General features: G+C 52.1%; 7 protein-coding genes and 2 pseudogenes across 7 annotated transcripts; 4 read left to right on the top strand and 5 right to left on the bottom strand.

The window, feature by feature from the left end:
• Positions 1 to 846: 846 nt before the first annotated feature.
• On the top strand, positions 847 to 2,149 carry SAPIO_CDS4688 (uncharacterized protein; the record flags this gene model as incomplete). Its single annotated transcript, XM_016787176.1, has 4 exons — positions 847 to 902; positions 1,018 to 1,446; positions 1,510 to 1,622; positions 1,689 to 2,149. 4 exons carry the CDS (start codon positions 847 to 849, stop codon positions 2,147 to 2,149), a joined length of 1,059 nt encoding a protein of 352 aa, XP_016643285.1.
• A 130-nt stretch (positions 2,150 to 2,279) lies between these two features.
• On the bottom strand, positions 2,280 to 4,219 carry SAPIO_CDS4687 (Glucose oxidase; the record flags this gene model as incomplete). The annotated part of the gene is made up of 4 exons (XM_016787175.1): positions 2,280 to 2,491; positions 2,562 to 3,199; positions 3,260 to 3,872; positions 3,928 to 4,219. 4 exons carry the CDS (start codon positions 4,217 to 4,219, stop codon positions 2,280 to 2,282), a joined length of 1,755 nt encoding a protein of 584 aa, XP_016643284.1.
• A 1,881-nt stretch (positions 4,220 to 6,100) lies between these two features.
• Positions 6,101 to 7,453, top strand: SAPIO_CDS4686 (uncharacterized protein; the record flags this gene model as incomplete). Its single annotated transcript, XM_016787174.1, has 2 exons — positions 6,101 to 6,545; positions 6,939 to 7,453. 2 exons carry the CDS (start codon positions 6,101 to 6,103, stop codon positions 7,451 to 7,453), a joined length of 960 nt encoding a protein of 319 aa, XP_016643283.1.
• Positions 7,454 to 7,831: 378 nt separating this feature from the next.
• On the bottom strand, positions 7,832 to 8,770 carry SAPIO_CDS4685 (annotated as a pseudogene; the record flags this gene model as incomplete).
• A 983-nt stretch (positions 8,771 to 9,753) lies between these two features.
• On the bottom strand, positions 9,754 to 11,804 carry SAPIO_CDS4684 (Uncharacterized protein; the record flags this gene model as incomplete). Its single annotated transcript, XM_016787173.1, has 3 exons — positions 9,754 to 11,232; positions 11,314 to 11,607; positions 11,673 to 11,804. 3 exons carry the CDS (start codon positions 11,802 to 11,804, stop codon positions 9,754 to 9,756), a joined length of 1,905 nt encoding a protein of 634 aa, XP_016643282.1.
• Positions 11,805 to 12,663: 859 nt separating this feature from the next.
• Positions 12,664 to 13,993, top strand: SAPIO_CDS4683 (uncharacterized protein; the record flags this gene model as incomplete). Its single annotated transcript, XM_016787172.1, has 2 exons — positions 12,664 to 13,405; positions 13,470 to 13,993. 2 exons carry the CDS (start codon positions 12,664 to 12,666, stop codon positions 13,991 to 13,993), a joined length of 1,266 nt encoding a protein of 421 aa, XP_016643281.1.
• Positions 13,994 to 14,493: 500 nt separating this feature from the next.
• SAPIO_CDS4682 lies at positions 14,494 to 15,975 on the bottom strand (annotated as a pseudogene; the record flags this gene model as incomplete).
• Positions 15,976 to 17,928: 1,953 nt separating this feature from the next.
• On the top strand, positions 17,929 to 19,115 carry SAPIO_CDS4681 (Zinc-type alcohol dehydrogenase-like protein; the record flags this gene model as incomplete). The annotated part of the gene is made up of 3 exons (XM_016787171.1): positions 17,929 to 18,058; positions 18,116 to 18,135; positions 18,204 to 19,115. The coding sequence occupies 3 exons, from the start codon at positions 17,929 to 17,931 to the stop codon at positions 19,113 to 19,115; spliced, it is 1,062 nt and encodes a 353-aa protein (XP_016643280.1).
• Positions 19,116 to 19,390: 275 nt separating this feature from the next.
• SAPIO_CDS4680 (uncharacterized protein) lies at positions 19,391 to 21,013 on the bottom strand (the record flags this gene model as incomplete). The annotated part of the gene is made up of 2 exons (XM_016787170.1): positions 19,391 to 20,446; positions 20,531 to 21,013. 2 exons carry the CDS (start codon positions 21,011 to 21,013, stop codon positions 19,391 to 19,393), a joined length of 1,539 nt encoding a protein of 512 aa, XP_016643279.1.
• Positions 21,014 to 22,265: the final 1,252 nt, after the last annotated feature.

Raw genomic sequence — 22,265 nt, 5'->3', positions numbered from 1 at the left:
CGCATCACTAAGAACAGGGATTCGGTGGATTGCTCATACGGGCCTATGGGGTCTGTTCATGGGCTACATGAGTTTACGTGTGTAAGTTTAAGTCCTATGACAGCATGCTACAGATGATATCATACTAATAATCCTCTTTGGTACACTTACCTTGGGCCCGCCTAAATTGTAGGCTCAAGTCTCGGATTGAGCGTCATTCGTGTTGGCCATGTTTGTCTGCCGTTTGCGGTATCGCCTGTTTTTGTTTTTGTATTCTGCTCGTTTGTAAATTCACATGTTGGCAATGGCCGGTGCCGATATGAGGCGCCACTAGCGTTGGTTATGTAGAATAAGACGATACATAGATCGTTTGCTTTGTATCACCGGCGTCCGCCATCACCCGCTCCCGTTTGTCCGGCTGCGAAGTTCCCAATGCCCAATGCTGTAAGAACCTTCTGGCAATGGTAAATCTTGTCTTTAGTACCAATTGTAGTCATCCGCTTCCCTCCCGATGACAAGTCACACGCTAGGAGTTGGAACGGGGCGAAGAGGTGGGATGGGTCCTCGGCCGGGGGCTTGCTCGGTCGACAGTTGCCGGACGTGGAAGGACCCTAATACCGTAACGATATCAATAATAAGCGATCTTTTCGGGGTTCGGCGGCCCTGTCACATTTATCCAAATAGTGCATGCCGTAGGAACTGCCTTGTCCACGAAGATACGGAACTTCTACCGACGGCGAAATGCTATAACCGAGATGCAGGAAAATGAAACCGAAATTAAAAACAAGCATTCGCTGGGTAGGATCTACGTTCCACGTGATATTCGCGGAATAGAATTGCAGGCGGCCCAGGCGAACTGCCCACGGCATGTCCCCCGCCTTTGCCACATGGTTCGAGATCGACCCGGAGGACGATAATGAAACGTACACCCCTTTACTCTTATCTTAACAACTTGTCTCCTGGAATTTGAATCCATAACCTACAATTTCCGCTTCCTACGTGGTCCCCAGCTATGAAATCATGGATCTCGTCCCGCAGCGCCGAAGCGAGGTCTCTCGCGATCGACAAAGAACTCCTAGCGGACTTCCAACGAGAGAATCATCACTCTGTCTACTTTACCGGGGACAGAGATCTTGGAACGCCTCTAGTTGCGAACCTTCTTGCAACGAACGTACATGACACGTATACCTATCGCGAAGATCTCAGTCAAGAGTTGTCTGCCTGGTTGAGGGACATTCTGGAGGAGCTGAGCAAAAATTATAGAGGGTGCTACAATAGCGTCATTGGACAGGTAGAATATATCATGGCCAAGCTTGATATATCGAAAGAAACTTTGACCGAAAGCATCCTAGAGGGCATCCAGGAGCTGTTGGGGAGCCCCAACTTTAAGCAGCTCCTCGAGACCGACTCTGGCCTGGTCCAATATCGCCTAATCCCCAAAAATCGGAGATACTATCTCGACAGCATGTATGTTCTCACTCTGCATCTCTATTTAAGTTCACCATGTTTACTAAGACTTCATGTTTGCAGTGTCGGCCACCTACCCCGTATGATCTGCGGAGAGTACCACCCCACCACGGCGGACGTCGCCTTCATCATCCAAAGAAGAAGAGGATTCTCGAGAACAACCGCCATATTATCCCGTAGGTCTTGGAAGTTAGAAATTCTTCCCTTCATACATGGTGGATGTGGCCATGCTCGGAGACTAGCGAAGGAGCTCGTATCCGATGCTCTCTTCGCCGTATATATATGGGACCTCACAACCCACGCCGAGAGATTGATGGAAGATGAGAGTGTGTCAATTTTAGACGAAACCTCTATGATGCTCAGTAGTTACTACCACTCGAGGTGGATGGGGACAAAACCTCTCGTCCTATTTCTCGTCAACCTCTCCGCATTCAAAGACAGCTTCACGGTCGAGTCGTTCCGGCTACAACACCACGACTACTCTGGCGGCGATGACCCAAAGGAGGCCATTGACTACATCACGGGGGTCTTGCGACGCCCGTTAAACTTGGAGATGGAAAAACCACTCCTCTTCTATCCCTGCGATATCTCGGATGAGTCAAATCTTGATCATCTGTTTGCGCTCGCTCATCAAACTCTTGTCATGAAGAACACACCGGTTTACGAAAGTGATGAGGAGTTGGAGGAAAAAGAAATTTGTTAATATTGGTCTTCTATTTACACACAATGCGTTCTCGATTGGAAGGGACGAAAGTTTGATGAAATTGCATTTGTGAACGGCAAAATGTAACCCTTAAAATGCTCTTCTCGCCCTCCAGGTTCGCGATCCGGGCCTAATTCCAGGTTCCCTTGATGATGTCCGATGCACGCTCGGCAACGGCATAGATGGTTGCCGTAAGATGTCCGCTAATCTGCATGGGGATAATCGATGCATCGACAACACGTACATTTGTCGTTCCGTAAACCCTCAGTTCTAGATCCACCACGCCGCCAAGTTCCCGGGCCATCATGGACGCGCTACCGAGTCCATGAGAATTCGGCACCGCTATGAAGCAGGGATTAGCCATTCAATCAACTAAATGAGTGCAGGGGTGCCGGCGTGCTGCGAGACTTACCAGACCCACGAGTAAACGCGTCCCATTGCTCATCTGTAGCGTTGTTGGGCAAAAGGTCTTCCCCAGGAAGCACCGGAGCGAGGATAAGACTGCTCACCGGATCGGAGAGCCAGAACTTTTGGCCAAGTCTTCCCGTGGCGACGGTGGCGGACAAATCAAAGTCGGCACGGAAGAATCGAGGGTCGATGATGGGATCGTTAATTTCATCGACTGATCCGAGGTGCACGTTGCCACGAGAGAACGGCATGAGGAGCCAGTAGGTGGCGCCCGCAAGGGAGACGCCGTCGCCAGGGATTACCCCGATGATAATTTCAGCGGCGGCCACTTTCTGTTTGAAGAGCAGGTCGTGCTGTATACGTAACAGCTTTTCAACCGGTTCCGTACTTAGGCCAGTCTTTGCACTATCCCCAACGGCGACTTTGGCCCACTGAGGAATCTTTGCCCGAGTCGACGCAGCCAGGTCAGGGGTTACATCGCCGAATAGGTCCTGCATCGTCACAAAGCCGTGGTATCCGCCCCATGTGGGTTCAATTTCCGTGGTTGCCGCAAACCCAAGCAAGTGGTTGGTCTGCTCGAGGAAATTTTCTCCTACGCCGGGAAGCGCGACCTTAGTCTCGATGCCGAGAGATTCGAGTAGGCTAGCGAAATTTTGTTAGAACACATGCGACCTCGTGGAAAGTTGGATAAATCTATAGTACCTTGGATTTCCAATGCCAGAGCCCTCGAGGATGAGCGGAGTTCTCACAGAGCCTGCCGACAGTATCACCTCTTTCTTCGCTTCTAGAACATGTAACTTGCCGTTATCGGTTATGTACTCCACACCTTTGGCCTCGAGGCCGCGTTTCCTCCCACCATTTTCATTCCTGCGATCTTTCCAGACGACGCGTTTTACCGCACCGCGGACGATGCTTAGGTTAGGTCGCTGTTCAACAGGGTAGTAGTACGCGCGAGCGGCATCCCATCTCAGATTCTGCTCGGCATCGACAGTCATGGGACCGATGGAAAAGCCATGTGGGTGTCCACTATTGAGGTCGGGGTTGTGCGGGAGAGACAGACCCTGCCATGTTTCAGTTATAAGAGCTGCGGATGACGTGTTGACTAGGTTTGGAGAGTAGCCAGTATTCAGCGGACCATTAAAACCGTGCCAGTCGACATGGTATGTGGCGCCGGCTGCAAGTTGGGATTTGTTTGGAATGGTGTAGTTCTCGGACTTGATGTAGTATGGGAACAGAGAATCCCAGTTCCATCCAGGATTCCCTAGTTTCTCCCAGGCGTCGATTTGGGCACTTTCGCCGCGGATATACGTCATTCCTAACGCTGGGCTTAGCACACGACGGGGCTTCGCGATTCGCACCCACCAACTCACCATTGATGGTACTTGTGCCTCCCCATGCCTTGCCCTGATGGAGGATAAATGTTTGACCACCTGCGTCAGGCTGCGATACAACATCATAGCTCCAATCGATTTCGGTCCCAAAAGGAACTTGAAAGTTGTCGGGATCCGTGACATTAGGGTTTGCTCGCTGGTCGGTGCCGGGCTCGATAACCACAACAGTCACGTCAGGGTTTTCAGAAAGCCGGTTCGCAACTACTAGACCACTCGTCCCGGCGCCGACAATAATGTAATCGGCCGAGAGGGCAGAAGCGCACACTCCCATGATGGCTAGAATATGAAAAGAAATGCGATGCAGCATGACGTCGAATAGTTTGCGAGCAAGCTTGGCAGACAACGATCATTCTATCTTTCCCCGGTTCGTGGCTGAAGCTTTATACATCCAAAACGGAGTCGAAAAGGCATCTCATCCACTCACTGTTAGGCTGAGACAACGCGCCCTTTAGCACGGCAGTTCTCGCTACCAGGAAGTCCCGGGCTGCTCGGATCACAATGACAAAGCTCTTGATATTCTCCTGGCAGCATCGTCGCAATGGGGAACTGGCGGATAACCGGCCGCCGAGTCACATGCAGGTCACATGGCCAGAAATATATCAGCCGGCGGTGAACCATGAATCGGTCCGTAGGCGATGTCAATATAGGCCCGACATCCTCCGTTATTCCACCATTCGATGCCGCTTTGGCCTTTGTCAGACTGGCAAGCTGTGATCCCACCCTCCTAATTCCGGGGCGCTTGGTAGGGCCGATATATGCAATGCAATTACCAATCCTGCATTGCGTGGCTGCTCCAGTTTTCAGCCAAGGGGTTCGGCATCACTTATTGCCGGTGGTATAGTGCCCGCCCAGGAATATCTGAGGATACTTCTGATAACTAAAGTTGCGAGTTTTACTTGGGTTGTTAACATGCTCTTTATCGGGTACATCCTGTGAGAAATGACATCCTGTGAGAAATGAGAAACAAAGGAGACGGTCAGGCTTGGCTTCGTCACGTGATCTTCTGCAAATTACCTCAAGAGGGTGTCAATTGGTCGCCTGCGTACAAGTGTCAGGACACTGTCGCTGATTCTTGTGGAAAACATGGGAATTAGTCGCTAGAGATATTTGTTGGGGCATGCCCTGTTCCAGACAAAGCGTGGCTTCATGGGCTTAGGACCAAGAATTGTACAGGTTGGAGATACAGTGTGTGTCTTGGCGGGCGGTCGGGTCCCATTCATTCTCCGTGAAGGTTGTATCGGTGAATGCTATGTCCACGGTATCATGAACGGAGAAGCAGTTCGGGAGCATCAAAAAGACGGACGGAAAGTAGAGGCCTTTAAAATATATTAGTATTAAGAAGCTGCATGTATGGGCCGCTGAAGTAAAGCCGCAAGCCGACAGAGCTGCCGCGCTGCGTGCCCCATAGAAAATTTCCCGGACAGGCTTGAGAGAGGAGCTTCCAGATTCGACCAGTATTCTGCGGGAAAAGATGTCCTTTTCTTGCGGGCGTTCAAACAAGATATTGTTTTGCAGACTCGGAAACTAGTTGTCAATGGAATCGATTTCACGTTCTGGTTCTCGCGATATGAAATTTGAAATAGAGACAGTGTACGAAGTATTATGGGAACGATAAGAGGCATCGACAGAAACACCTTGCCGGTCTCCTGTTGAGCATCGCTTCTATATCTAAATAGTCTAGGATGGACTACTTCGTATGCGTATTCGACCCCATCAAGTCAGGAGCCTATTATATATATCATGCCAGTGTATGCGTACTCCGTATACTTCATTCGGTTGGATAAAGTTGCGTGACTTTTTATGCAGTCTTACTCCTGTTGTTGACATGTAACAAGTTCAGTGGTACCGGTTTATCACGTGAGTATGGCTGGAATGAAAAACACGTGATCATGTGAGCACCGTTTTTTCGCCCCAAGGAGAAACTCCGACCCCACCAACGTGATCATTTCTGCAGCGCTATGCCAGTGCCAGACCAGTGCCATGCCAGTGTGTTACGGGTGCGTGCCATTTGATCCAGCCGTCCTGCCATGACATCAAGGAACTTGGTCGACCCGCGTGGCAAACATCAAAACCGAAACCGTCAAATTTCCAAACCAAAACAGACTCTCTAAGATCTGACATAGTAATAAGCATAACGCCGGAAAGCACTGCCATGTTCGACTTCTTACAGCTACCCACCGAGCTCCAATGCTCCATCATCTCCTCTCTTGATCCGATCACCCTGATCGCAGCCAGCCAAACCTGTCGCCGACTCCGGAAGCTCATCGATCCTCAAAGAGTCCATTTTGTAGAGCGACTACTCGCCCTTGAGACTCTCGACAAGTACGGCGCCCCGGTCACATCGTTCCGAGGGCAGGAACCGGAAGAGTGGTGGGATTCCTCCTGGGCATGCACCAGCTGCCTCTGCCTCCTGCCCACCAAATTGTTCACCCCTCCATACATATATAACTACCAGTATAACAAACCTCTCCGCAAAGACTTTGATGCTTATGGGATGTTAACCTCGTGGAGTCCCACTGCCCCCACCTCAGGAACGAGGTTGGGAGATGATAATAGCACTGACAACGACCCGATCTGGGAGCGCTGCCCCCGTGCTGGTCTACGCCACCGTCGTCGGTGCGTTGAGTGTTGCTTCCAGCGGGGAGAGCTTGTACCGATTTCGCACGAAATGAACAGAGGAACAGAAAAGGTGCCAGTCTTATCTCTGCGAGACATGCCCTTCCCGACACATCTAGATCGGTACTTTCCCGGCTTCTCTGATACATTAGAAAATGATCGTCCAGACGTCAATTGCCCGGTCCCTCACTACTTACAATACTTGGCGGGGCCGTGGTCAATGCACATTATTCGGTGTCCGGGCTGTTCATCCTGGAAAGAGATGCGGGATTTCCGAATGGGCCCGGCGTATAATCGCTGGTTTCCAACGATAACGCGTCGCATTGGTACTACGGGACCGAGAAGGCCAGACTGGAATGGTGTCGTATTAACAGACAAACTCATCAACAAATCCCTTTGCAACTCTTGCTTCGCCGAGAAGAATGGTCGGGAGGAGCTAGCCAAGGTCCTTTGCAGGCGGTACAAGTACTGCATCGAGTTGCAGGAAGACTGTATCTCCGGCCCCGTTGCGTTCGGGTGGGACTTTTTTTACCAGAGCTTGAATGGAGCTGGCCTACCTAGGACATACATTCACGAAGCTCGGACGTTACTCTTGCATACCGGCCTCCTGGGCAAGCAGGATTGGCGTAAACTGACCGTCCGAAGCTATGAGGATGTTGTGGCGGTCAAGTCGTGCCTCGGAAAGCTAAGGGACATCCTTGATCTAGCGAAGACTGCCACCGGTCGCAAAATCTCAAAAGTAGAACGAAAGTACGCGGACTTGGAAAAGGCGCTGATTAATGGTGAGCCGTATTGGAGATGGTTGAAGGCGTGTCAAGACGACGTCGATGCGAATCCGGATCTCGTTGTTGAGTGGGCCTTGGATCGAGACGGCGCGTCCATTTCTTAGCGGAGGGGAGAGCATATGGACGGACGCTAGTGTTGGCATATATGGAAGTAAAAATCCGATCCCTTTACGGAAACAGCGGCTCTTGCGAATAGGGAAGTCCTTTTTGCCGCGTATGGAGATTAAAATCAGTACTAGCGCGCTCCTTTGTGTGATCTCTAACCCATGAGTAGCATTATTCCCCGAAGACGGAGAGACACGCGATCTTGCAAATAACCCTGTCAGGAACCAGTAGTACGTTGGATAGTGGAAAGTCTCCGACATCAAAGCATTAACGGCGTGGACGTCTATTTATCACACTCTAAATTTACATTATATTGAATATCCTATGTCGCAGCAAGTATTGAACCCGGCTTGTCCATCTAGAGGAGAGCGGGTTTCTTAAGAGACCAAGACGTTCTTATAAAATAGGTTGGATCGCCTGTCTCCCGCTTTCCCAGAAGCAAAGCCTAAGAACAATCGTATCTCGCCAGCAGCGGTCCGGTAAATAGCCAACCCTTCAGGCTCCCTGAAACTCAACGTCGATCCGGCCTTGGTAAGGATGGGCCCTTGCTTGATCTTGCCCGTGTTCATGTTGACGCTTGCAAGCTCCGAGTTCACGACACCGCCGCTGGCGTCGTACGAATCCCCCCAAAGCAGATATAGATACTGTCCGTAAGCCGTGTAGCCCTGGAACCTGCTTCCACGTGTCTTTGGCAGCGGCTGCGGGAAATTGACTAATGGCTTGGAAAAGTCACCCTTGGTCGCCGCCGCGAGATCGTACACAGCGATATGCTTGGCTCCGCTCTTTTGATACCGCACGATGAGCCTGTTGGTGACGGGGTCGGTGGTGCAAGTGTATTCCGTCGCCCCCGAAACTGGCGAGAACTTTTGCACGGCGCTCGAAGAACCTTTCAAGGTGGCGCCATTGACGAACTTGAACCTCGCTAACTTTTGGCCGTAGCCGCTCGCCTTGGGATCGACTTCTGTCCAAAGATACGTCGACGAGCCTACGGGTTGAGCACCAATGGCGACACCGTGGCCGAAGCTTTGGAGGTACATGTGGCCCAGCTCCTTGCCGGAAAAGTCCAGCTGCGTAATTGTAAGATGACCGGCGCCTTCTGCGGCCCCGTTGCGGCGCTGGGCGACGAAGAGTCGACGGTTAACATTGTCGAAGACGAAGCTCTGTTGGACGGTGTCATCGTGGAGGGGTTTGCTGCGGAAGAGGTCGTATGACGGTTTTGAGAGGTCGAAGCGGCGCGAGGTTGGGACTGCTGCCAATGCTGAAATTGCAAAGAGAAGGACAGAGAGCGTCCTGAAAAGTGTCTTTAGGGCTGCCATCGTGATGGTGCGCTGGCCGTGATAGTGAGAAAGGCACCGCGTGACTGAGGTGTTTACAAGCTACGAGCTTTGAAGTTGCAGTTGAGGCAACCGGCACATAAATACTCAAGACTTCCCTTACGGCAAATTGTTGCAGCTCAGTAGTGGAGGCGAGTCCGAGCCCAACTGCGCCGATCTTGTCCCATTACCGATGCGAACCTACTACATAAGCATTACCGCAGAGATTACCATCTCTGCCCAAAACCGGGGCGATGGTCCCTAGTAAGTTGTAATCCGAGGTTTGGTGCTCCTAATTTGAGAGGGTCTAACGGACCAACTTTTGACCGCGTCGGTGCTTTAAATAGCACTGCTAAACCAATCTTCTCCACCCCGACAGCGACCTCGGGCAAATCGTACGAAAAGGAGGGCAATTTTGACTGAAGAAAACAGCGTTCATGACAGGCATCGAGCTGCCGGCTTCAAGGGGTAGATTGCGGATTATCTGGGTAATGTAAGACGAGCTGATCGGAGTTGCTGTTCGTGCGGCGGCGGTTGAAAATAATGAGCCTGCGGAATTGAACCCTCAATCTTACCACCATCCAGATAAATTCATCTTATTTTCGACCCAGGGATTTGCTCATGGTCATTCCTCATCAGGGGTAACCCTGTTCCTCATGGTCGGAAAGGCGAATGCTGGAGCAGTCTTTTCAGTGCCACTCCAACCTTCCAGACGACTTCAAGCAAGCCGTTTCGGCCAACCTTTAGCCTGGAAACATTTACGCATAGATCCAAAGCTACCTTCGGGCCCAGTGCCAGATCATCCAGCAGTATTTCGTCACGAGAGGGAATCACGTCATTGCAGCTCAGTCGGAGCAGACATCATATTTTGACCCGGCCTGAACACTTAACTTTGAAGAGTTCTATTGGCAACGGATTTGGTTTCCTATGGCCGTAGATCTGCTTACCTCAACGGGTTGAGGAGAACACAATCGCAACTATCTCACCTATGGAAGAGCATGCAAGACCCCCGGGCTGATCTGCTTGCGAGCCCTCGCAGGGATCCTCTCTAGCACCACAATCTCCGCCTTCAACACCAACTCGCCATCCGGTCCATCCTTCTCAATAAACGGCCTTCTTACGACGTGGATGAAGTCTCTCCTCCTTCTCTGGTCCAACATCAACCAAGCCCACCATAGCACAGCTATCGCGACAGCCGCCCAGGCCGTAGACGGCCCAATTAAATGAGAAACATTCTTTAATTTCACGGTCGGCTCAGCGAATGTTCCGAATACGATGAGTGCCATACCTCCAGTTGCTACGATGGCGTGCAAGGGACTGAGAAGGGGCAGCCACTGGACGTGCGTGGCCCACTGCCGACCCTTTTCCGTCTTTCGGTAAAGCCAAGCGTCGATCTTGAGATACAGGAGACCCGCGGCGGTAAACAGGCCTAAGATGCCGACGAGGGTCGCGGTTTTGATCGCTGCCAGAATGCGATACGCTCGAACCGGACCGAGAGGGAGGCCGAAGGCGAGGATGAATACAACTTCAATAGTCCAGTGGAGAAAGGTCGCCGCGATGGGTACTTGCTCTGGGTGGACCTCAACGTCGTCGACCGTGAAGCGCGTTTGGGGCGGCGTATGTCTTGGCTTGAATAATTGAGATAGCACGGAGTCACTACCTGAGGCAAAGGAGAGGGAAAAGGGCAGAATTCCCTCCTTGGCAATCTCTTGCTTCACCCGAGAGGCTGTGAATGTTTGTGCCATGATGTTACCAAAGATGGAAACTGCCAAGAGCGCGGAGATTGCCCTCACCACTCTGTGATCGGCGTCATTTTGATTGCCGTCCGAGGAAGTCCCTGAAATTCGTTCGAACATGGCGATTATCATCGTGTTCTCAGGTTTCCCTCCGGTGTAAGGCGTTACGCATAGGTAGCCGACGTTAGCTAAGGGGAACAACACCAGGGCGATCAACATGGCGGTGATAGTAGCCCTTGGGAAGACACGTCTAGGATTCTTGACTTCGGCCAACACGTAGAACGGCTGCTCGAACCCGGTGTATGGATACGCCGCATAAAGCACGGCGAGGACAATGTCTCCGGAGTTCGGCTTGAAATTCTCCTTTCGAATATCCCAACTAATCTGTCTGCATTGGTTCTCCTTTTGGAGCGAGCCCCAGATGATACCGAGAAAGGTGACGCAGACTAAAAACAGCACCTTGGCAATGGCAAAGAGATTATTCAAGGTGATGGCGAATTGTCGAGTGCCTACGTTAATCATGGCGCATATCGTAACGACAGCGATGGCCCAACCAATGGCGCCGTTCTTGTTGAAGCAACCGTCTTCTAAGTCGCATTCGGGGTGATTGGCTTGCATGACGAGAATGCCGAATTGGACGGCATTGGCGGCGAGGTGGCCGAAGATGATGAAGATGACGCCGAATACGCACGACGCTAGGAGTCTTGGATACTGATATATGTACTCGAGCTGTCAAGAATGAGATAATGGTGATTAGCTTTGGACAATTCAATTTTTAGGTGTGGCGTTTGCATCTCAGTAATAACTCACAAAATTCTTGTCTCCACCAGATCTCGGAGCTGCCAGGGCCCGCATCCTTCCATCTTCATCGACGTAGTTGAAATACGGCACCGACATGCCCAACTCTAGCCAGCACATGTGCAACGAGAGGATAATCAGCCCTCCGATGACCCATAGTAGAAGTGCGACTCCGGAGCTTCCCGTATGATCGAGGATGGTGGACGGCAAAGCAAAGATGCCCGTGCCGATTGTTCGGTTGAGGATGAGAGCTGCAACGGTGAACTGGCCGAGACGCTGCTTCGATGTTGGTGATAAGTCCAGGCGCTTGTTATCATCACGTTAGCTGTCGGATCCTCAACCTGGGTCATCGTGAGTGGAAAGGGACCTACTGATCGCTGGGCATCCAAAGCAGCTATTTCTCTCGACAACTCTTCCGTAGTGAGGCATGTTTCTGGCTCTTCATCGACGTGGTTATACGAATTGCCTCCTATAGCGCTATTAGGAGAGCCATTGGCCGCCATCCTTTTGTCGTACCAGCTTTAGAGAACTGGAGCAGAAAGAGAGATACGCTGGATTTGCAAGAACAAAACAGACATGGATCTCAAGAAATGAACCACGAAGATGCGTTTTAACAAGTATCCTTCACACAGAACCTTGTTCTGTTTCTGGGTCCTTATTCAACATCCTTTGGATCTCGGACGCTGCGCCACGCCTATTAGTCCAAGCTGGGGTGCAAGGGGGACCAGGCTGCGTGGTTCCGCCTTAACAATGAGTCCAGGCGCACATGTGCGCGATATTGGCGACATCTTGAAGGGTTCTTATTGGACCCCATAAACCAATAAACCTGCAAATTCGGGACAGACGCAGGTGCCAAGACATTTTCTTTCTGGCTTTTTAAAAAACGAGGCTGTCATGCATTGCGGGGTTTCGTGGACTTGCACCTTGCAAAGCTAGGGGTCTACTTCAGGAGACCAATTAGCATCGAGTAGCTCAGTAGAATCTAGGGCAATGAGGTCGGTGGCGTCTTTCATTGGAACTGGGGGCTCTCAGACTCGTTCAGCCCATGCAGGATCCCTGCTGTCTCAGGCAATGACAGGCAAGTTCCAGATTGTGTGCCGCTTCTCTCGCCCCTTCTTGATTAAGTTCCAGCTTCTTTGGACAGCCAATAGTGACAGGAAAAGGACGAATGACACGGGAAAGCAGGACACCTTAATGCGCCTCCCGCCAAGCTTGCCATGTGTCCAAAGGAGGGCACAAGTACGAGCTGGCCGAGCTCCCTCCAACACTTGCCCTTCGCTCCACGAGTGTCTTCTTCATTATTATGCTGTCCACACGTTCTCCATACCCAGTCCATTGAAATGTGGCTCTCGATCGAAGGCAATGGCTCGTCCAACATCTCAAGCATTCATAAACACCACGCATCGTTATGATATCGCAAACCCAGATGCCGTGATTCAGTTATCCTCGACAACCCAGGCGAAGAGAAAACTTTTGATCTGGAATGCGCGCGGAGCGCGGCGGAAATTCCGACTCGCCGAAACGATACAAGAAAATGGCGAACCCGAGTATCCACACGGCCATGCTCTTTACCTCGATGTCGATCGTGATCCTGTCATCCCCATGTACGCAATTGTCCAATACCAACCGAGCGAATGGCACATCGAGGTTCGGCACGACGCTGGCGGGGAGCCCGTTGTCTATCCATTCAAGACAAAGACAGGAGCGTTGAACTTCCAGGCGTTGGTAACGGGCTACGACGTTGACGTCACGGCGTGCTTCGAGGGAGTTCACGTCGCCGTTGTACATGTCTCTGATGAAACCGGTCCGAAGCTCCTCAGAAAACTGAAGCCTATGGCCGAATTAGAGGACATGGCGCAGGTTCAACTTTGGCAGCGGAGACCCCCATTATCCGGCGTTGGTTCGCCGTCCCGGCAATCGGTCGCCTCCGATCCGAGAAGGGCATCGACCTTTAGGACCGTCACGTCTGCGCGAGACGCGGTTAGTTTGCAAACCGACCCCATCACGAAACAAGACGTCTACATCTCTGAAGCTCTGCCGCCGCCCGTCCTCGTTGCATTTATGCTCTCTCGAGATGGTCGCGCGACGATGCTCAAGATAAATAGTAAGTAGTCATTGATCGAATCCAGGAATGCCCCCTTCTCTCTACTTTATTACTAATTCCTCAGTATCCGAGATGCAGGCCAGGGTAACTGGAAAACTTCTCCACCTGTCCAAGCCATCCGGTCGATTTAAGGCGACTCGAGTCTCCGTACGCCAGGAAGAACTCGCCGGCTGGAACATTTGTCGCCTAGGAACTCTAGCCAGTGTGGAGGAAGAAGATGTTCTCGACTGCACCTATTTAACCCTGGCCCCGTCTCAAAGCGAAGACGTGGATAGTCTTCACAACAAAATACTTGAGCTCAAACTTAACTATCTTCGGACAGAACTGGCACGGGACCAGGCCCGTAGTGCTGTGAAGAGCAACAGGCGGCCGTCATTCCCTACGCCGCCCGAATCTCCTTCATCGTCTGCGTCGTCAAGGGCACGGAGCTTTGTGGGACTACCGTCTCTTGCGAGTATTCCGTCTCTTGATGCCATGTTTAATGAGGCTATGACACCTCCTGTTGAACTTAGTGGGGATCCAGAACCCGTCGAGTTGGATGGGAGTGCCACGATACGGCCGAGGCGAGGGTGGAGGCGGTTTAGGTGATGGCTCAACTCGGTTGAGCAGAATAACCTGTTCATGGGGGTTTTGTGATATCGTTGAGCATCCTGCTGTTAGCCCTTTCTGTGTATAATTGATGATATCTTGAATAGTAGCAGAGACATTGGAGATACTTTTTTTGTATTTGAAGAGATGTCGCTAGTCCTAAAGATTAGGAACTCTCGTATGTATTCCCGGAATGCGCCTAATACTATCCGCGCTCATCGTTTAGGTTTCAGAGGGCTCGAAGCAAAAGCCAATATCGCTCCTCCATTCGCCGATAGCCACGAAACTACGAAGTTACAGAGTTGCAACTGGCGGTTATCGGCAAACACCAAGCTCAATTCAGAGACGAGTAAGTCTCTTCTATACGCAGAATGTTGCTAAGCAGAAAATGGCAGAGGTCGCATGTATCTGCTGCTTCCTCACAAGATTCACAATTGGGAATAATATCACGACAGAACATTATGTATTGAATGCAACACCCCTCCATTCCCACAACAACATCAGCGGTATCGGGACATAGCCGCCTCCTCTTCAGATACAATCGCAGTAATGTTGCTCTTACCCAGCCTCTCAGACTCGTCCACGACCAGCTTGAAACGCTCCTTCGCCTCACGATTCTGCTCATCATCCGCAACCGGGGCGCCCATGTGCTCCATGGTAATGCAAATGAGCGACTCCATGAGACGCTTAGCAATGGGGCCCGCGACGCCGTGCTGATAAAACGCCGGCGTCTCGTTCAATTCCAAAAGCCACGCGTTCCCCTGGTCGTCGAGGAGGAAATCGCCTGCGAACATCTCGAAGCACTTGTCCATGGTCACGAACTTGTCCGCCATTGTGTACGCCGCCGCGCACACAATCTCCGAGGAAGTGGTGCAGATCTGATCGAAGACGCGCTGCTTCCAGTCACCGGGGAGCAGGTCGTCCTCGACCTTCCAGAAATCGCGCATGGATTCCTTCTTGATGAAGTCTTCCTCATCCTGCAGGCCCGTGTTCGTGAGGGAGGCCTTGAGGCTGGGGTTCTTCCAGGGCGGCTGGTAATCCTCTCCGGCGAGCAGGGCGAGCATCTCCTTGAAGACGTAGACCTTCAGACGTCCGACGCAGAGAATGTAGGCGCGGGCGTGCCACTTGCGACCGTCGATGACGGGGATCGAGGTGACGTACTGCTGGGCGACGAATGCACGCATCTCGGAGGAAGGAATGCGGCCGTTCTCTTTGAAGACGTACTTTGGCTTTTTGGCCTTTCCTTGTCTGCCGCTTACACCGTCGAGTGAAATCGCCCCAGTCGCAGTAACGAGGAAGTCCAGGTTGACTCGGTCCGCCTCCACCACAGTCATGTACGGACCGTTATCGCCCTCACCCTCCTCCGCTTTTTCGATTTTCCCGTTCTCCCCCGCCGCCGCCTCGGACTCTGAAGAGTCTTCGTCGGTATCCTCGAACTCGACCGACTCAAGATGACTCGCGAGTTCCTCAGTCGTACTGAAGAGGCGAATACCAGCACCGCAATCAACTAGCGCAGGCTTGAGAATCCACCACTGTCTTTCCGAAGGATCCTTGGCCGCATTTTCCTCGAGAGAATAATAGAGCTCCAGGTTATCCGCTTCCATCAGCGCATCCTCGACATACTCGCAATAATCGAGCGTCAAGCGCACCGTAACTGGGACGTGCTGCTTGAGATTGCTGTCAGGTCGTTTGGCAGCCCAATACTCGGCGACGCGGGCGAGATGATCCTTTCGAGCGAGGGCATCGCTGTTGGGATACGCGTTGATGAGGCCCATCTCGGCTTTGTTGCTCAGGGCGAAGTTGCGGGTGAGCTCCCAGCCGTCGCAGTATTGGAAAACACGCTTCGCATTGGAGGGGAAATCCTCAAACTTCTCCACGAAGATGGTGTTGGGGACGTGCTTCAGGATGTACGACTGGATGTGCTCGTTAAGCCAGGGGATGGCCGCCTGGATGAAGGCATACAATGGTTCTTCGCTGGACATTTTTTTTTTTTCCCTTTGCTATCCTCTTGTTCCTTTCGAACTCTGGAGCACTGATTTAACGGAAGTAGTTCTTTTCCTCTACGGCGAGCGTGGCTTGACGAGGGAGAGCAAGGTGGATTGATCTTTGTTCCATAGGACGCTTGAGCAGCTTGTCAACAGCCATCGAGTGCACCAGCTTTGACGGCAGCAATGGTTGTGGTTTCTGACTTGAGAGATGAATATGAGAAGGAAGAGAAGGGGAGAAGAAAATAAAAGAGAGGAAAAATAAAAATAAAAATAAAAATAAAAATAAAAATAAAAAGCCAAGAACTTTTTTTTCAGGATTTTTTACGGTTAGGCTTTTATGAGAATAACGCTCACGGCTCGGGCAGCATAGGACCCTTTCTGGGCAGAGTTCTACACAAAGGCCCAGAGTGCCCAGAACACCCAGATGCCAAGAAAGGCACCGAGTCGCATCACAGACGCTAAGGTGGACCAAAAGGAGATCGCGGCCCCACTGACATGGCATCTTTGACGTCTCTATTGGACATGCGCCGGGTTCATAAACGTAATTCTCTTCCGAGCGAATCTTTTGCGTCGCTTACATCCTGGTCCGAGAAGTCTTGGCTCTTGGATTTTTTGATGCAGATGACCCCTGAGGATTTGTAGGACTTTTTTCGCCCACGTTTTCGTTGTTGATCTTTTCTGTGAACCTGTGGCGTGGCTTAGGGGTTCTAGACCCCGAATTGCCAAGACTCGCCCACGAAACGAGAAATCCTTTGCTCTCTGGATGTCCCAGATGTCTCAGTGGAGGTTCGTGATGATTAGCGTACCTAATTAAACGTAAATAATAGGAGAATATAAAGTGATGTATAGCATTGGCAAGCTATACGCAAGATATACGGTAAGCCCTAGGCTGAGATCTATCCATGAGCTACGAGAGGTTAGTGTAGCAAGGACTGGGGATCTTGGGGATCTGCCCCAGTTTTGTTCGACCGGGGAGGCAAGGAAGCAAGGAAGCTTCATCTTATCGAGATCTTAGTATCTATTTCCCGGAAGCCCAGACGAGGAATCTGCGGGCCATCCCTTGAGCCAAGTCTTGCCGAGTCCAACACCCCTGCCTCCACCTCTCTGACCCTGGGGATGATCCTCAATGATGGGTGGGAGTACCAGTGCCGAGAAGTACATAGTGGTATCGATTCCCGAAGGACTGGATGCCCCGCCGCCATATCAGACAGGTCAAACCTGTCAAACCGAGTGGAATCATCGGAGAACGATCTGGATTTCCGGCTTAGGTAATGCCGTAAAAGGTTATCAGTGTCCGGTGGGGAGGAATGCTTGGCCGTGGCAAAAGGTATCGGTACTAAAAATATTGTGGCGAAAGGTGAAAGAATGCTAGATCCATCGTCGTGGCGAAAGTATACTAGACAAGACAAACCCTCAGTGACGCCAGTTGGGACCTGAAACAGGGGCATACTTATTGCCATCCGACATACCGCTACATACTGTCGCTCCCATTAGGTTGAAGATGGCAAGTACCTTGGGGAAACATGCATCGCACCTGCCACACGAGGCCCTTCCGGTCGGCATCGTCTTCCACCTCCGTCCCGGCTTCAGATCCTAGTCCGGGTCCGAGTTTCGGATCCGAGCCCAGCACCGATTGGCCTTGACTGGTCGCCCTTTCTCTGTAAAATTCGATTTGGGGTATTTTGACACATAGTTACGGCCCTGTGATCAAAGATCGGAAATCGAGACTATATTAGCCTTTTTAGTCAGAGCATCCGCGTTGGGGCTTAGAAATCCGTCGTCAGATTGTCTTACAAATCAAACTGCCCCTTCAATTTATATCGTCATCCTCTCAGGACGAAGCCCAAGACAGTCGGTCTCACGTTGGCTCTAGGAAAGCCGTATGCCTTCTCAAACCGAAATTTTGTAGCTGGGAATACATTGTCTCAGCACCGTATTGTCTCCGTCATGGCCCAATCTACATCCAGCCGGCAAACTGCGAGGCAATGGACCGTATCTGGATTCGAAGGTTACGGCTCCCTGAAATTCAGCGAGGAGCCAATTCCTGATCTTGGTGATAGCCAGGTCCTCGTCAAAAGTAATAAGATCCTCCTATGTGGTTGAGTGGCAACGTACTAATGTACAACCGATTTAGTCCAGGGCGCTTCCCTCAACGTGAGTATCACTGGACAGCAAGTCACCTTCGCAGCGCCGGCAAAGCCAAACTCACAATGGGAGTCTAGTATCGGGATCTCATGATATCCAAAGGCCAATATCCTTGGCTTGTCAAGCCGGGCGTAGTCCCAGGTTCGGATGGTGCTGGCACGATCATCGCCGTGGGCAAACACGTCACCCGTTTCCAACCCGGCGACAAGGTCATCACCGTAATCAACCCCAAGCATCTCGGCGGGTCTATCAACCGTCAAACCTCGCAATTTGGTCTCGGCGCTTCAGATGACGGTACGTTTCGTACCATCGGTGTTTTCGACGAGCAAGGTCTCGTTGAGATGCCCGAATACCTCTCCTTTACCGAGGCCGCGACGCTGAGTTGCGCAGGCGTAACAGCCTGGAACGCACTTTTTGGTTCTTCTGGACGCCAGCTTTCTGCAGGGCAGTGGCTCCTCACCCAGGGTACTGGCGGGGTAAGCATTTTTGCTATCCAGTTCGCCAAGGCGGTTGGAGCAAGAGTTATTGCCACAACAAGCTCGAGCAAGAGGGCTAAGCTCCTCGAAAAACTGGGCGCTGATCATATCATCAATTATTCCAAAACACCAGAATGGGGTCTTGTTGCGAAGGGACTGACCGGCGGAACCGGGGTAGATATGGTGATCGAGGTGGTGGGCGGCGAGTCGATGAGACAGAGTGTCGAGAGCGTTAAGCTGGATGGAACAATCGCCGTGGTTGGAGCGGTGAGTGGTGAGGTGGCCGGTGGCCCAACCCTTATGGAGCCTTGGATCAACCTCTTCACGGTTCGCGGCGTGTGGATTGGTAGTCGCCTGCAGATGGAGGATATGTGCCGGGCGATTGAAGCGAACCCGGACAAGCTGCGTCCTGTTGTCGACTCGAGGGTGTTTGGTTTGGATGAGCTCCGCGAGGCGTATGAATATCTTGAATCTGGAAAGCATCAAGGGAAAGTCTGCATTCATATTCAGTGAGAGGAGGTCTACAAAAGAGAGCCCTCCCCCCATGCTCAACTCTAGCTCATTTCCGGATCAGAATGTTTATCCCTGAATTTGTTGAGGTCAATCGAGATAAATATTCCTAACTAGCCTTGGAAATGAAACGAGTCCAACCTAAAATATATAATCTCATCTCTCCTTGGAATCATCACTAAGTCCATCCAAAGAAAACGCCAAGATCAAACTAACATATCATAATAGCATTCAGATTTACCCAACCCACCCCAAACCCACCAGCGAAAATCACCACTTCACCACTTCTCGCCAAGAAGAGCCAAGAGGACATCCTCAAGGTCTCCCTTGAGCAAATCCTTGACCTCCTTGCCCAGCGCAACACCAAACCTCTTCTTGTATGCCTCCTTGGCCGCCTCCAACCGAGGACGATCCCAATAGAGGGCAACCACCCTATTAATCAACAACCTATCCTTCCTCTTCGTCAACGCCTCCCTCAGCCGGAACGCATCCGACCTCGCCCGGTTCTGCCCAGCCGTCAACATCCGAAGCAGCGCATCCTCCATGTCGCCGCGGAACTCCTTCTCGATGACATCCTGCAAGCCACGGTGGTACTTGCGCTGGTAGGCCTCTGCGATGGCATTGATCTGCGACGCGTTGCTGCTGGCGAATATTTGCGCGACGGAGATCGCGTTCGAGCCGATCATGCCCTCGGTGGCGCGCTGGAGTTCCGTGACCTTTTGGTCGATTTCGTGGGGCAGCACGGGCGCGGCGTCCTCGGCACGCGTGGCGGCGAGGATCATGCTGTACAGGCGGAACAGTGTATCGTCGACGTCTTCCTTGATGTCGACTAGGAGGTCCTTGCCCTTGACGCGCCTGTACTCGGTCATGATGGCGCGAAGGTCGGCGTTGGAGCGGTTGAGGAGGACGTCCATGAGGGCCTCTTCGTCGGTGCCCATGCGATTGAGCGACTTGTCAAGAACGTAGACATCGTTGCCCAATGGGCCGCGCATGACAGCTAGAAGAGCGGTTTCCAATCCGCTGCGCGTCTCGCTCTTGATGTCATCCTCCAGGCTGCGGATGAACCGACTATTATAATCCTGTACGAGCTGCGCCATGGCCCATGGGTTGGAATATTGCGGGCTCGAAAAGACGCGGATGAGGGCTTTTTCGTCGCAGCCCATACCCTTCATCGCCTTTCGGAGGGACTCTACGTCGCTGGATGTATTAACGGGCTGAGCCCAGGCTTTCTGTGCGGGGTCGTAGCCCTGAGACGCGGGCGTGGGTTGGACGGGATAGTTGCCGTATCCTGGAACGCCCTGGGGAGGCGGTTGCTGCCATTGCTGCCCGGGTGCCTATAATCATCCGACCATTAGCTAATGAATTGGAAAGAAGCGGTTTGAAGTACTGCGAGGGCAAAAAAAAAAAAAAATACGCACCGCATAGGGCTGTTGGGGATAACCTGGCTGGGGTGGCTGCTGGCCATAACCGGCCGGTGGCTGACCATACGGTGGTTGCGCGCCGTACTGGCCCTGGGGAGGAGGCTGTTGGCCATATGGAGTACTTTGCTGCGGCGGCTGGCCGAAAGGAGCGTTTTGTGCGGGAGGTTGACCATAGGGAGCTCCCTGAGGAGGTTGTTGTCCGTAGGGAGCACCTGGGAAGGGTGGTTGTCCCGGCTGGCCAGATGGAGGAGGTTGGTACTGCCCGGCGGGGGGAGCGCCTCCTGGGGGCGCACTCTGGCCGTAATAGGGCTGCTGGTACGGTGGCTGTCCCGGAGCCTGGCCGGGGGCTTGCCCAGGTGGCGGGTACTGGTATGGAGCTCCTTGTTGAGGGTATCCGCCGGCAGGTGGGGCAGCGCCGGGAGGGGGTGCGCCGTACCCCTGAGGAGGCTGCTGACCGTAGTAGGGCGGTTGGGAACTCATGGAGATTCGAGTTGTCAGGAACTGTAGGGCGTAGGATTGGTGAGATAGGTGGAAAGAGAAACAAGATGGAATGGATAGAAATGCGGTCACAGGAACGGTGGACTGGACAGACGATGAAAGGAACACTGATTTATGTAGCCTCCCTTTGTGGAGTGAAGACTAGAGGCCTCCCTCGAAGGATCGCCGTGCTAAATTTCCATTTCCCACGCCACACCACTTTCCAAAATACAGACCATTGGGCAGTGGATCTGTCGGTTTTGGTTCGTCTTATCGCTAGTTCTGGCGGCGGGGGTGGCTGTGCTTTTCTCGCGTAGTTCATTTCGTCGCCAGCACTGCCCAAGTATCTCGTGTGTGTGTCTCGCGCCGTCGAGTACAAACCGGTGCAGCACGGGCCAATTTCGTTTTCTCTCTCCTCCATCATGGAAGTGGCTTTGAATCGACTGGAGTGGCGTGTGGATTGAAGCTAATTGATCCTTGCGGAGGCTGAGGGACCCGATTGAGTTCAAGGTTTAGAGAGGCTCTGTTCGCGTGCCGTAGTCTCTTGCTATCCTAAAAACAGCCTAAACACTCCCCCAATCTGAACTAGGTGTGAAGATCTACCAATTCCATTTCCGACCTCGGCTTGAGAAGGGCGAGCAAAGGGGAACCCTGTTTTATTAGTCCAGGCCACCCCGCAAAACGTACACAGGTATCAGAGGCGTGTTCTCTGAATGATGCGTGGGATTCGGGACTAGGAGGAAGAATGGACCGAGCATGCCAAAAATGCACCAAACTCATTGGTAATCGTGTATTGGGAATCTGGGATCGACATGAATCAGTGCTTAGAATTAATGGCGAGGGTAAGTGAGCTGGCTAAGACTTGGGCTCAGGTTCAGTTATAACGAAGGCGAGTTTACAGTATCCTATCTTAACGAATCTGTTTCCAATGGAGTGAATAGATGACGATTCGTCTATCTCATACAGAGCTGTTGACTGTGTGATCCAGGCAGTCAAGTGGCATGGAAGCCCGCCGTCCATTACTCCATTTGCCCTATCGTCCCGTTTCCACTGAGAGGCTGCAAGGGCTCATCTAATTTATCCAAAGAAGTGGAAGTGTATGGGCAGTTTGGCTCAGCATCAACCGAAATCAAACACCCATTACCTATGTGCTTCGATCCGCACAATGAGCAGCCCTTCATGATGTCCTGGTACGCCCACCACATTTCGCCTCCCGAAAAGGCACACGGCGCGTCGTCGTCCCACTGGTTGCGGC

This window comes from Scedosporium apiospermum, assembly GCF_000732125.1.
Source record: "Scedosporium apiospermum strain IHEM 14462 chromosome Unknown SEQ_SAPIO_0093, whole genome shotgun sequence".
Classification (NCBI taxonomy): domain Eukaryota; kingdom Fungi; phylum Ascomycota; class Sordariomycetes; order Microascales; family Microascaceae; genus Scedosporium; species Scedosporium apiospermum.
The sequence above is the reverse complement of the archived record's forward strand: the minus strand, read 5'-3'. Positions and strand labels throughout refer to the sequence as shown.